At 44.2% G+C, this 15,561-nt stretch overlaps 1 protein-coding gene across 1 annotated transcript in view; it reads right to left on the minus strand.

Moving 5' to 3' along the window:
- Nucleotides 1-10,977, minus strand: part of LOC140204605 (coagulation factor IX-like) — a 38,783-nt gene extending 27,806 nt beyond the window's left edge. Inside the window, exons 1-2 of the mRNA XM_072271329.1 lie at nt 10,869-10,977; nt 946-1,106 (exon numbers count right to left, since the gene is read on the minus strand). Coding sequence (XP_072127430.1) covers nt 946-1,106; nt 10,869-10,935 — 228 coding nt within the window. The 5' untranslated portion in view covers nt 10,936-10,977. The remainder of the gene's footprint in view (nt 1-945; nt 1,107-10,868) is intronic.
- Between the last annotated feature and the right edge of the window lie 4,584 nt (nt 10,978-15,561).

The following is a 15,561-nucleotide window of genomic DNA, read 5'->3' on the forward strand; positions in this document are numbered from 1 at the left end:
GCAACAATGAAGAGGAGCTGATAAAGAGTTCAAGTGTGCAGAGGAGCAATGGTTGGAGCAAGGAGAGAAGATCAGGGCATGAGGAGACAGGAGGGAATTACATGGACAGTGTGCGTTTAACGGTACAGACTGCATCACCAGCTTCTAGGAGGAGACCAAGCAGGAAATCGAACCCTCATATGGGCCGCTGACGCCCAGGGGTCAGACGTCTGTGTGAGTCTGGTGTTCAAACCAAAGCCCGAAGTTCAATGTCTGAAGGGCGAGTACATAAGTTGAGCACCAATATTAGAGTACCTGGGTGATCGGTTGTGACCTGAAATACGTCTGCAAGGTGGGGCCAGAGACTGGAAGCTGGAGGCCTGGAGGCAGTTAGTTGTAGAGTTGGAGGACTGTCTGTATCTCTGCGTGGCAGGAAGGAAAGGGGCTCATCTTGGTTTTTGTTTTGGAGTGTAGGAGGTTGAAGGGGGACTTGATAGAGGTATTTAAAATTATGAGGGGGATTGATAGAGTTGACGTGGATAGGCTTTTTTCATTGAGAGTGGGGGAGATTCAAACAAGGGGACATGAGTTGAGAGATAAAGGGCAAAAGTTTAGGGGTAACATGAGGGGGAACTTCTTTACTCAGAGAGTGGTGACTGTGTGGAACGAGCTTCCAGCAGAAGTGGTTGAGGCAGGTTCGATGTTGTCATTTAAAGTTAAATTGAATAGGTATATGGACAGGAAAGGAATGGAGGGTTATGGGCTGAGTGCAGGTCGGTGGGACTAGGTGAGAGCAAGAATTCGGCACAGACTAGAAGGGCCGAGATGGCCTGTTTCCGTGCTGTAATTGTTATATGGCTATATGGTTATATGGAGTTCACCAAAATACTCTAGGCACTGCTGCACTTTGCAAGTTAATTACTCAATACGTACGTAATTCTCATTGGGTCCGTAAAGAAAGCTTACCGTGCCTTCCTTGTTTTCAAATATTTCCCGTGCTTCTTCGAAGGAACACTTTTCCTCGTAGCACTCTCTCTCGAGGTTCCCCACCTTAAATTCCTCAAAAACTTGATATTCCCGTCTCTGCCTTCGTAAAATGTTGCTTGCCTCTTTGTTTTGAAGGAAAACTGAATTGAAAAGAAATACAGTAAATAAGTAGAAGAGAGTATCGACTCTGCCGAGAGTTTCCATCAAGCTGTCAAATTAGACCATAAGACACAGGAGCAGAATTAAACCTTTCAGCCCATTGAGTCTGCTCCACCATTCCATCATGGTTGATCCCAGATCCCACTCAACCCTATTCATCTGCCATCTCGCCATATCCTTTGATGCCCACACCGATCAGGAAACAATCAACTTCCGCCTTAAATATACACATAGACTTGGCCTCCACTGCAGTCTGTGGCACAGCATTTCACAGATTCAGTACTCTCTGGCTAAAAAAGTTCCTCTATGCCTCTGTTCTAAAAGGTCACCGCTCAGTTTTGAGGCTGTTCCCTTAGTCTGGATACCCCCGCTATAGAAAACATCCTCTCCACATCCACTTTATCTATTCCTTTCAACATTCAGGAGGTTTCAAAGAGATACCCCACCCCCTGCATTTTTCTAAATTCCAGTGAGTACAGGCCCAAAGCTGCCAGATACTGCTCAGATCTTGAACCCTTAATTTCTGGAATCAACCTCGTGAACCTCCTCTGGACTCCCTACAATAACACATCCTTTCTGAGATATGGGTCCCAAAACCATTGACAATACTTCAAGTGCAGCCTGACTAGTGTCTTATAAAGGCTCAGCATTATCTCCTTGCTTTTATATTCTATTTCCCTTTGAAATAAATGCAACCATTGCATTTGCCTTTTTTACCACAGACTCAACCTGTAAATTAGCCTTCCGGGAGTCTTGCTAAGTCCTTCTGCACCTCTGATGTTTGAGACTTCTCCCCATTTAGATAATAGTCTGCTCTATTGTTCCTTTTATAGATAGATAGACAGACATACTTTATTGATCCCGAGGGAAATTGGGTTTCCTTACAGCTGCACCAACCAAGAATAGAGTATAAATATAGCAATATAAAACCATAAATAATAATATGTAAATTATGCCAGATGGAAATGTCCAGGACCAGCCTATTGACTCAGGGTGTCTGACCCTCCAAGGGAGGAGTTGTAAAGTTTGATGGCCACAGGCAGGAATGACTTCCTATGACGCTCTGTGTTGCTTCTCAGTGGAATGAGTCTCTGGCTGAATGTACTCCTGTGCCCAACCAGTACATTATGTAGTGGATGGGAGACATTGTCCAAGATGGCATGCAACTTGGACAGCATCCTCTTTTCAGACACCACCATCAGAGAGTCCAGTTCCATCCCCACAACATCACTGGCCTTACGAATGAGTTTGTTGATTCTGTTGGTGTCTGCTACCCTCAGCCTGCTGTCCCAGCACACAACAGCAAACATGATCGCACTGGCCACCACAGACTCGTAGAACATCTTCAGCATTGTCCGGCATATGTTAAAGGACCTCAGTCTCCTCAGGAAATAGAGATGGCTCTGACCCTTCTTGTAGACAGCCTCAGTGTTCTTTGGCCAGTCCAGTTTATTGTCAATTTGTATCCCCAAGTATTTGTAATCCTCCACCATGTCCACACTGACCCCCTGGATGGAAACAGGGGTCACTGGTGCCTAAAACGCATTATCATACTTTTCCCAATACTGTATTCCATCTGTCACTTTTTTTGCCCATTCTTCCAATTTCTCTGTCCTGCTGCAATCGCATTGCTTCCTCAGCACTAAGTACCCCTGCACAAATCTTTGTATCATCCACAGACTTTGTCACAAAGCCACTATCCAAATCATTGACAAACAATGTGAAAAGCAGCGGTCTCAATACTGACCCCTGAGGACCACCACTAGTCACTGGCAGTGCTTCTTATTCCCATTCATTGCCTCCTGCCTCTCAGTCATTCTGCTATCCATGCCGGTATCTTTCCTGTAGAACCATTCGATTTATCTTGTTAAGCAGCCTCATGTGTGGCACCTTATCAAACGCCTTCTGAAAAATCCTGACAGATGTGTATACACTATGGGAGGGATTGATAATGTGGACAGTCAGGATCTTTAACCCAGGGTAGTCCGTCCACCTTTTGCCCTTGCTCTCCCCGTGCCATTCTGAAACTTCTTCAGGGGCTGTGTGCCTTGAGATGGTAGTGGAAAAGGTGAGAAGTTTCAAGTTCCTGGGAGTCAACATCTCTGAAGATTAAAGCAACATACACAAATTTTTGTAGGAACTCAGCAGGCCAAGCAATGTCTATGGAAAAGAGTAAATATTCAATGTTTCAAGCTGAGACCTTCATTAGCGGATGAAGGGTCTCAGCCCGAAACGTCGACTGTTTACTCTTTTCCATAGATGCTGCCTGACCTGCTGAGTTCCTCCAGCATTTTGTGTGCACCCCTTGGATTTTCAGCATCTACAGATTCTCTCATGTTTGTGTCTCTGAAGATGTATTCTGGACCTAACATGTCAATACAATTACAAAAAAAGGATGACTGCACCTATATTTCATTTGGAGTTTGAGGAGAATTGATTTGTCACCAAAGACTCCTGCAAATTTATACAGATATATCGTGGAGCACTTTCTAATGGGTTGTATCACCGTCTGGTATGGAGGGGCCACTGCACAGGATCAGAAAAAGCTGTAGAAGGTTGTAAATTCAGCCAGCTCCATTATGGACATTGGCCTCCCCAGCATCCAGGACACCTTCAAAAGGTGATGCCTCCAAAAGGCAGCGTCCATCATTAAGGGCTGTCATCACCCAGAAAGTGCCTCTTTTCATCGCTACCATCAGGGAGGAGGTACAGGAGCCTGAAGACACATGCTCAATGTTTCAGGAACAGCTTTTTCCTCTCCATCACATTTCCGAATGGACATTGAACCCATGAACACCACCTCACTATTTTCCCCTTTGTTTTTGCATTACTTATTTGATTTAATTTTTATATATACTTCTAATTATAATTTATTTTTTTATTATAATGTATTGCAATGCATTTCATGAAATATACCAGTGATAATAAAGCTGATTCTGATTCTGAGGTGGGGTAACTGCTGTGGAAGGAACTGACTTCTTTACGTCTGTGCACATTGGGTGAGATACAGTGAGGGTGTCAGCACCTCGAACTATCGAGGACGTTATTACCTCTGGAACCCACAGGACTCGGGGACTGTTGAAAACAAAAAAACATTCAGTTGTAAACAGACTCCTCCTGGAATTCCTGAAGGGAATTGTTTATGGATCAGATGTCTAGAATTCTTTACGTCTGGAAATCTGGAACAGGCTCCTTCTGGAATTCTGGAGGGGAATTGTTTCTGAACCAGAGGCCTGGAATTCCCTATTGGAATTACTTATGGATCAGAAACCAGTTGAATTTGTTTTTTTCTTTCTTTTACAGTTTAGTTTTCAGAAATTACTGACTAAAACAGAGAGATGGACAGTAATAAAGGCTTTGTTAGAACTTCTAAATATTCTACAGGATATGCAGTTAAGGTGAGAGGATGAAGTTGAAGGAATTGGAACTGGGTTTATATTCACTGACTGAATACAATGTGAAGTTCGCTGTTCCGTGACAGCAGGGCAGTGCAAAATAAATAGGAATAACAAGGCATTATTCATAGATTGTTCATAGACATGATGGCAGAGAGGAAGAAGCTGGTCTTAAAATGTTGAGTGTGTCTTCTGGCTCCTATATCTCCTCCCTGATGGTAGCAATGAGAAGACACATGCCCCAGGTTAGTGATGGATCCCGCCTTCTTGAGTCAACACCTCTTGAAGATGCCTTTGATGGTGGGGCGGGTTATGCCTGTAATGGGTGGGTTGAGTGAAGTTGAAGTTTATGGTCGTTCAATCAGACACATGAAACAGTGTTCCTCTGGGACCAGGGCGCACAACACAGAACATGCAGTCATAGAGTACATACAATAATGAACCGATAACTTAAAAATCTTGTGTAGATGTACAAGTTTGCATAAAGCGCATAGACCACATTTTGTTAAGTATACAACAGTTACTGCCGCTGTCATAAATTACAGGTACTGGCTGGTAGCAGCGTGTTCAGAAGTCTCACAGTTTGAGGGAAGAAGCTGTTACCCAGCCGAACAGGCCGTTTTCTTATACTGAGGTACCTTCTGCCTGACGATAGGAGATCAAAGAGATTGTGGGATGGATGAGAGAGGACCTTGACAAAGCTGAGGTCTCTGTGAATGCAGTGTTTCTGGTATGTGCCCTGGATAGGTGGGTGGGGGGGGGGGGGAGAAGAGAGATTCCAATAATTTTCTCAGCAGCCCTCAGAATCTGTTGCAGGGTCTTGCGGAAAGATGCCTTGAAATTCTCATACCAGACGGTGATACAGGTGGTCAAGACATGCTTGATGGTGCTCTGGTTAAATGTGATCTCACCAAGACATTGGACTTGGTCAGCAGAGACGGGCTCACTCAGACCCTCTCTAAGATGGGCTGCCCACCAAGATGACAGAGCATGATCGAATCCTTCCACAGCACAAAGAAGGGGATTGTGCAGTACAGTACAACGGCAGCTCTTCAGAGCTCCTTGACATGAGCAATGATGTTAAGCAAGTCCGTCTTTTTGCCCCAACGTGTTTCAGGATTTCCTTTGCCCGTCTCCTGAGACACACATCTGTCACTGTAACAGAGGGGATCTGCCCCCACACTCGATCACATGGCTGGCTCTCTCACCTCACCCACCAAAGGGCCAAATCCAAAGTGTGCAGCACTATGATCACAGATATGCTGTCTGCTGGAGATGCAGCATTCACAACCCACATTTCACAGACCCCCCAGAGCCCGATGGATTGTTTCTCCCAGGCCTGCAAGTAACTTGGCCAGACTATCAGCCTGTAAAGACAAACGTCTTGGGCCAAGGTATGGAGGCACCGCCAGTCATTACCATTGATAACTACAAGCTGGATGTGCTGAGGTTCTCCCTCGTGCTGGCTTCGCGAGTGTGAACACCCTGCTCAGGCAGGGTAGGCTGTGCTGGCTGGGCCATGTCTGCCACACGCAGGATGGCTGTATCCCAAATGACCGTCTCTGTGGTGAGCCGGCTTGAGGCAAGAGAACCACTAGCTGCCCGCAAATGCACTACGAGGATGTGTGCAAGCAGAACGTGAAGGCGCTGGTCATCAACATTGAGTCCTGGGAGGAACTTGCAGCTGACCACACTAGGTGAGAAACACCCTGAGACAGCACCTCAAGTTAGGTGAGGGACAATTCCTGAAAGTGGCAGAAGACATAGAAAGGAGCGCTGCATCACCTGCAGAGCTGAGAACACTTCTAGATGTGACCATTGCAACTGAGACTGCACTCTGACATTGGTCTCTGCAGCAACAGATGGCACTGCACCAACAACGTAGCTAGGACATAACATCCATGGTTGACCCTGACCAACGGAGAGTCACACTTATGAATGGGAGTGGGGAGCTTCACTCACCTCAGTCTCCACAGGAACCGGAGGTGGTGTTGAGAGATCAGGTGAGATCATTCATAATGCACACTCTCAGAAACTTGGTGATCTCCATGGAGGAACCATTGATGTGCAGTAGGGAGTAGTCAGCTTACACCGTCCCGAAATCCACTATCATCCCTTTAGTGCGGTCTACATTGAGAAACAAGCTGTTGTGTTTGCACCATTTTACCAGCCACTCTACCTCCTCTCAGCATGCCGTCTCGTTGTCATTGTTGAAGGTCAGGATTTCAGTGAACTTACTGATATGGTTAGAGAGCTGGATCTAACACACAGTGACGTGTCAGCAGAGTGAACAGGAGGGGAGCCGGTGCTCAGTGTGTCTACATGGACTGCCTGAGGCCTCTCCATCAAAAAATCCAAGATCTATTTGCAGAGGGAAGTGTTGAGACCCAACAAGGACAGTTTACCCACCGGCTTCTGGGGACTGCTTGTCTTGAATGCTGAGCTGAAGTTGATGAAGAGCATTCTGATGTAGAAGACACCATTTTCCTCTTCCAGCTGGGGAAGGACTTAGAAGAGTGCAGAGGCTATTGTATCATCAGAATCAGGTTTAATATCACCAGCATATGTCATGAAATTTGTTGTCAAATCAGTGGACTGATTTGGGTGATATACAAACTGGTAAATCTTCAATGTAGTGGGAAAGCAGGGTTTGGGGACTCTCTTGGGACGCTAGATGGAGTAGGTGGCATTTTGGCTTTGCTCCATTCATTTTTCAATCTTCTTACCACCCTTTTACTATCTATATTGAAGTGTTTATAACACTTCTATATGCTTGAATTTTGATTTTTAATCGATGGAAATGACTACCAGAGGAAAAAATGCATTAGCTGAAGGCAAGGAAGCCGATAATGGAATTGGAAAGAAAGAACAGCCTAAACAGTCTCAACTTACTTTGGAGGCTATCTCGAAGCTCCTGGATGATAAATTCGATAAAAGATTTATTACTTTGGAAGTATTGTTGAAGGAGATCGAAGGTAGATTGGCAGTACTTAGGCGGGAGAGCGAAAAACAACAACAAATTTCCGAACTTGTTGAAGCTGGGAGACAGAGAGATCGCAGACTGGATCTATTGGAAAAGAAATTAACTTCGACCGCTCAAACACTGGAACAGTATAAAGTCAAGACTATTGACTTGGAGAGTCGTAGTCGGAGACAGAATTTGCGAATAATAGGACTCAGTGAAGACGTTGAGAGCGGCGACCTTACTAAATTTTTTTCTCAATTTTTAATGGAGGTGTTCAGTTCTGATGTTTTTTCTTCTTCCCCTATACTCGATCGTGCCCACCGGTCTTTAAGAGTTAAACCCCCTCAGGAGTTGAAACCCCGACCTGTGATACTCCAATTTCATTATGTGCATACTAAGGAGCACTTGATTCGAATTGTTCATCGGAAAGGGGTAATTATGTATGGAGATCTCAAGTTTCATCTGGTTGAAGACTACAGTCCTGAGCTAATGCAAGAGAGATCACTTCTTAAACCGCTGATGTCCGAGTTGTATCAAAGAAATTTCTGACCAGCTCTGCTATTTGCAGCTTGCCTAAGGGTTGTTCTGCCTGATAAATTGCATAAGTGGTTTAAATCCATGGATGAAGCATATCAATTTCTTGAGGATCAAAGTTCAAGCTCAGATGTCTAATAAATTTGCTGTTTCTCAATGTTTGTATTCATTTGGCTAATAAACTGGTGATGTCCAAGCTCTATCAAAGAAAGTTTCAACCAGTTCTGCTATTTCCATTTTACTTAAATGGGAAGATTCTAATCCCCCTACTACATTTCAATGGTTTTCCCAAACTATAACATGTTTAAATTTGAAAAAATTAGGAGTGGTACCACTGATCCTTCGGTTAAATTTGAAGAAACTTGGAGGCCATTTATTCAACATTTTCATATGATGTAAGTTGACTTTTTCCGAATCCTTTTTAATAACTTTTTGTTTGTGTATAGAGGAGCAGAGTTAATGACAAATAATGATCTTAACCAATGAAATCTGGCAGCCCAGTTTTTGTTTTGTGTTTTTTTTTAAGTGTTGGGGGTAAAAACTTTTTTTTTGAATCTTTTTCATGTTCAGTTATTAAGAGATTGGGAGGTTTAAATTAAATATGTTACTTGGAGTCTGTGTCTGTATACGTTAACCACTATTAATGTAATCCTGATTTCTTTGTATCATTATCATTGTTATATTTATCAATTTGAAACTCAATAAAAAAGATTGAAGAAGAAAGGAAAGCAGGATTTAATCCAGTTCATGACCAGCTGCTTCATTATGATTGAGGTCAGTGCCACTGGACAGTAGTCATTAAGGCAGGTTACTGTCAGCTTCTTGGGCACTGAGAGGATGGTAGCGGACTTGAAGCCTGTAAGGATGGGGAGCTGTTTCAGAGAGGTGTCCAAGGCATCCATCTGCTAGCTAGGCTGCACTGTCTCTCAGCACATCCAGGTATGTTGTCAGGCCCCCCAGCTTTACATGGGTTGACCCTGACTAGAATCTTCCTCAAACCTTTACACCCTCTGCAGCCTCTTGTGATCCTGTCCATACCAGATGATGATGCAAACAGTCAGAATGTGTGAGGCATTTTGCTTGTTACACAGGGAGTGGTGGGTGTCTCGAATGGGATGCGAGACATTTAAGAGGGAGCGCGGGCAAGGGTTGAGTACGCAGCGAATGGAGGGAGATAAATCATGCACAGGCAGAAGGCTTTTTAGTAGAATTTGACATCATTTTTGGTGCAGATTTTGAGGGGTGAACAGACTATTCCTGTGCTGTACTGTTCCATGTTCCAGCCCACCTCTCCATCCATTCAAAAGCTACTTGCAGAACAAAACATTTGTCATTGTCCCTGGACCTGGTCCCTGTGCCCCATATCACTAGAGGCTGCAAGTGTTTATAAAAATATCTATTATGAACATTGATCTCTCTAATTTCTGGTAATTTCTCCCCCACTTCTCTGTTCTCTCTTTTCCCATTCCCTATTCTGGTTCCCCTCTCATCCTTTCTCTTCTCCATACCTGCCCACCACCTGCTTCAGGTTCCCTGCCCCCTTTACTTTCTCCCTTGGTCCACTCTCATATCCTATCAGATTCTTCCATCTTCAATTCTTTTTACCTCTTCTACCTATTACCTCCCAGCTTCTTACTCCTGTCCCACCCACCCACCTTCCCCCTCACCTGGTCTCACCTTCTAGCTTGTACACATTTCCCTCCCTCCATCACCTTATTCTGGCAACTTCCCACTTCCTTTTCAGTCCTGATGAAGGGTTTCAGCCTGAAACGTCAACTGTTTATTCCTCTCCATAGATGCTGCCTGACCTGCTGAGTTCCCCAGCATTTTGTGTGTATCGCTCTAGATTTCCAGCATCCGCATTGTGCTTAGATTAGTTAGGCCTTTAATTACCAGCTTAACTAGTTTAGCACAACATTGTGGACTGAAGGCCCCGCTCCCGGGCTGTTTTCTTGAAGGAAGCATTTAAGTGGCTCTTAGAAAGGTACATAAATGTTGAGAGAAATCAGGTGTGAGGACCATATGCAGAAGGGATTGGGTTAGTTGGGCATTTGATTACTAATTAATTGGGCCAGTACAACATTGTGGGCTGAAGGGCCTGTTTTTATGCTGTACTCTTCTATTCCCTGTTAGAACATAGAACACTGCAGCAAAATACAGGCCTTTCAGCCCATGATGTTGTGCTGACCTTTCAACCTCCTCTAATACCAATCTAACCCTTCCCTCCTACTTAACCCTCCATTTTTCTATCATCTATATGCCTAAGTGTATTTTAAATGTCTCTAACGTATCTGCCTCCACCGCCATCCTTGGCAGGACATTCCATGTAGCCACCACTCTGTGTAAAATACAGACCTCTGACATCCTCCCTGTACTTCTGTCAAATCATCTTAAATTTATGCCCTCTTGTATTAGCCACTTCCTCCCTGGGAAAAAGTCCCTGGCTATAAAAATGTTCTAAAACATCAAGGAAATAACCCAGATGTTGTTCAAAACAATGCAATGGATTTGTCACACTATCTGAGAGTGCAGAGGAGGGTCTTAGTTTGAAAGTTTATCTGAGAGAATGCATCTCCAACAGAATTGCACTACCTTGCTACTGTTCTCAACTGAAGGCCTAGAATGTTTGTGAGAATTCTGGAGGGGATTTGAATCCACATCCTCCTAGCTCAGGGGCAGGAGGTTCAGGGAATCAATTACGGGTGAGATTTAGAGAGGAGAAGGGGAATTTGGGAAATAGTTGATGAAAATGGATATACGACAGATAAAGAGAAATGACTTTGAACTAACAAGCTGTGAAACCTGGAGGTTTTTTAAAACTTCTTTTTTAAGATATGAAAGTGTCTTACCTTCATGGGGACTGCAGCTAATGACTCCCAGAAGACTGGTAGCTATTAACAAGCTGATTTCTCCCATTGTTCTCTGCCTAAAATTTAAAATATAAAGCTTGGTCTGATGGTGAAGGGGAGAAAACTCGTTTAATGATTAGCTAATATGGTCGAGTAGCTGTATTTGATTTTCTGGACAGTTTACTTAGAGACCTGGCTGAAAGTCAATTCTGACAGCCGGACAAGTCCGAAACTACACAAAATAACAGAAAACAACCAAAAAACATGAAAATATTAACTTTTCTTGCTTATTTCTCTCAAATAGATTTGAATTATATAGGATTAAAAAAGATTTTAACAGATTTTTGACAACTCAACACCTGCAGACTGGTTTTTCACTCTGTTAACCAACATGCAAACACACAGAGTTTACCACACTCATCTCTGACTGCAAGCATTTTAGCTGCTATCTTGCTGTTCTTGAATCCAGTTACTGTTTAGAATTTGATAGAAAAGTTCAAAATTCTGAAGGGTTTTGATAGACTGAATGAGGTTTGGTGATCCAAAAAATGTATCGAGAAGAGAGCCAGAGACTTCTACCCAGGGTAGAAATGGTTAATACAAGTGGGCATAATTTTAAGGTGATTGGACTGAAGTATAGGGGGAATTCTTACTTAAGTGGTTGGTAAGTTAATAGAAAAGATCCTGAGAGGCAGGATCTATGAACATTTGGAGAGGCATATTATGATTAGGAATAGTCAGCATGGTTTTGTCAAAGGCAGGTCGCTCCTCACCAGCCTAATTGAATTTTTTCTGGATATGACTAAACATGTTGATGAAGGTAGAGCAGTACATGTAGTGTATATGGATTACAGCAAGACATTTGATAAGGTACTCCATGCAAGGTTTATTGAGAAAGAAAGGAGGCATGGGATCCAAGGGGACATTGCTTTGTGGATCCAGAATTGGCTTGCTTACAGAAGGCAAAGAGTGGTTGTAGACGGGTCATATTCTGCATGGAGGTCGGTGACCAGTGGTGTGCCTCAGGGATCTGTATTGGGGCCCTTACTCTTCATGATTTTTGTAAATGACCTGGATGAGGAAGTGGAGGGATGGGTTAGTAAATTTGCTGATGACACAAAGGTTGAGGGTGTTGTGGATAGTGTGGAGGGCTGTCAGAGGTTACAGCGGGACATTGATAGGATGCAAAACTGGGCTGAGAAGTGGCAGATGGAGTTCAACTCAGATAAGTCTGAGGTGATTCATTTTGGTAGGTCAAATATGATGACAGAATATAGCATTAATGGTAAGACTCTTGGCAGTGCGGAGGATCAGAGGGATCTTGGGGTCTGAATCCACAAGACACTCAAAGCAGCTGCATAGGTTGACTCTGTGGTTAAGAAGGCATATGGTGTATTGGTCTTCATCAATCATGGGATTGAGTTCAAGAGCCAAGAGGTAATGTTGCAGCTATATAGGACCCTGGTCAGACCCCACTTGGAGTACTGTGCTTAGTTCCTGCCACCTCACTACAGGAAGGATGTGGAAACTATAGAAAGGGTGCAGAGAAGATTTACAAGGATGTTGCCTGGATTGGGGAGCATGCCTTATGAGAATAGGTTGAGTGAACTTGGCCTTTTCTCCTTGGAGCAACAGAGGATGAGAGGTGACCTGATAGAGGTGTATACGATGATGAGAAGCTTTGATTGTGTGGATAGTCAGAGGCTTTTTCCCAGGGCTGAAATGGCGAACACGAGAGTGCACCGTTTTAAAGTGCTGGGGAGTAGGTACAGAGGAGATGTCAGGGGTAAGTTTTTTATGCAGAGAGTGGTGAGTGTGTGGAATGGGCTGCCGGCAGCGGTGGTGGAGGTGGATACAATAGGGTCTCTTAAGAGACTCCTGGATAGGTACACGGAGCTTAGAAAAATAGAGGACTATGGGTAACCTTAGGTAATTTCTAAAGTAAGTACATGTTTGGCACAGCATTGTGGGCCAAAGGGCCTGTATTGTGCTGTAGGTGTTCTATGTTTCTATGTCTGATGTCAGTATTTTACAGAGAATGGTGACTGCATGAAATGTCCTGCCAAGATGGAGGCAGACATTTAAGAGACACTTAAGATTGGCATATGAATGCTAGAAAAATGGAGAGTTATGTAGGAGGAAAGGGTTGGATCGATCTTAGAGTAGGTTAAAAGGTTAGCACAATCTTGAGTGCCGAATGGCCTGTAGTGTTCTATACTCTATGAAAACTAACTTACTATTTTGCTCTTTTCATACTTTTTTATACTTCAATTTGTAACTTATAATATTTTATAATCATGTATCCATGATTGGCAGTCTAATGTCAGTGTTTTACTTATTTCTGTCCTTGCAGTGCCGGGACTGGACTCGGTTGTAACAGTGGAGAGTCAGTGGCAGAAAAATCGGAGGGGAGACGGGGAGACAAGGAGAGTTTTTTTTTCACTGAGCTGTTGTGGTCTGGAATGAGCTATGCAGATAGGTAATGAAACAAGATAATAATCAAACAGAAACAGGAATCAGCCACTTCCCTGACATTCAATATGATCATGGCTGATTTGTCCTTGATCTATCCTGTGCAAGACCCCATACTCTTGACCTCCCTGATTGTTCATAGATCAGATAATTGAGGATAGATTCATGAATTTATTGATTGAAGCAGCGTGCTAACGGGGTTTTCTGGCCCAACGAGCTCGCACCACCCAATTATCCCCATATGACTAGGTAGCCTACAAACCAGTATGTCTCTGGAGTGTGAAAAGTAAACTGGAGCACTCAGAGGAAACCCATGTGGTTACAGGGAGAATGTACAAACTCCTGACAGACAGAAGCAGGACTTGGAATCAATACACGTGACAAATTTAGCTAATCTGTCTCTATTTCTTGAGTCATAGGGAAAGGTTAAATAGATTAGGACTTTATTCTTTGCAGCAAGGAGAAGGAAGGGAGATTTGAAAGGGTACGCAAAATTATGAGTGGCATAGATAGGGTAAATAGAAACAGGACATTTTCACTGAGTTGGGTGAGACTAAAACTAGAGGTTTAAGGGTGAAACGTGAAAATTTTTAGGGGAGCCTGAGGGGGATCTTCTTCACTCAGAGGGCGGTGCTAGTATAGAATGAGCTGCCAGTGTTAGATGTGGGTTTGATGGCAACAATTAACAGACATTTGGATAAGAAGGACATGGAAGGCTATGACCGAGGGGCAGATCAATGGGTCTAGGCAGAGTAATGGGCCCGTACAGGTTAGATGGGTTGATCGCCTAAGTAGTGCTACTGGAGCCTATGCAAGAATAAGGATGAGTTTTTGAAGACTGCAACAAACAAAAATTTGGTCTATAGAGCAGTCATCCTTTCTACATTACTCAGTGGACCATCTACGGTAGGCACCTGAATGCCCTGGAAGATTTTGAGGATCAGCTGGGAGGACAGACACGCTAACACCAATGTACTGGGGGAGGCCAACATGAACAGCATCTCCACCATGATAAAGCAACGCCAACTCCAATGGATAGATCATGACATCTGGATGCCTAACTCATACCTCCAAATAGATCCTCCACTCCCATTTGAACAAGGAGATGCTTCAAGGATACAGCAAAATCAAGCTGAAGAAATTCAACATCACATCTGAAATCTTGGAAGACATGGCACTCCACAGATACACCTGGAGGAAATCTGTTCCAGAGGGAGCTGTACTACATGAGAATGACTTCCGTTGTACCATGGACAGCAGCAGCAATGGCAGTGGTGAAAGGAAAGACTGAACAACCAAAAGACCCAACCGCTAACCACAGTCACTACTTACTGCACCAGGATGTGTGGATCCCAGATCATCCTCAACAGACACCTGAGGACCCAACAGTCAATGTCTTAAGAGAACATCATGCTGTACACAACCACTGTGGTGAAGATTTCCTGGGAGTCAAAACACCACTGGAAGTAGATTCAACTGGAATACTCAAGGCGAACAGGATAGGACTGTACCCTGGGGAAGGAGCAAGTCAGTAGAAGTATTTGGACAACTCTTGTAAAGTCACTGGATCGAGCATGGTTGGTGAGGCCTGGCTCTCCCCTGCCATCTCCGAATGTGCCATCTGACCGGAGGGATTTTCGATCCATCGGATGGACCGCACGGCGTCTTCAGGCAAGACGAGGGGAGGTGGTGTCTGCCTACTGATCAACACTGGGTGGTGCTCGGACACAGTGGCACTGACAAGCTCCTGCAGCCCGGACCTGGAACACCTGTCGGTGAAGTGTCGTCCCTACTATCTGCCACGGGAATTCACCTCGGTCATACTGACAGCGGTCTACATTCTCCCCCAGGCGGACGTGGAGTGTGCTTTGAACATACTGTATGCCAACAGCAGTGAACTTGAGACCAGGTATCCGGAGGCCTTGCTCATTACATTCGGGGACTTTAACCAGGCCAACCTCAGAAAGGCGCTGCCAAAGTTATACCAACATGTCTCCTGCCCCACTAGAGGCCCGAATATACTTGACCACTGCTACACAGCAGTCAAGGATGCCTACCATTCTGTCCCATGACCTCACTTCGGAAAATCGGACCATCAGGCCGGCTTACAAACAGAAATTGAAGCAGGAGGCCACGGTGTCAAAAGTAGTGTCGTGTTGGACGGAGGAAACGGATGAGGTCCTCCGTGATTGCTTTGAATTGGTGGACTGGTTAGTATTCA

Source organism: Mobula birostris, chromosome 10 (assembly GCF_030028105.1).
Source record: "Mobula birostris isolate sMobBir1 chromosome 10, sMobBir1.hap1, whole genome shotgun sequence".
In the NCBI taxonomy this organism is placed as follows: domain Eukaryota; kingdom Metazoa; phylum Chordata; class Chondrichthyes; order Myliobatiformes; family Myliobatidae; genus Mobula; species Mobula birostris.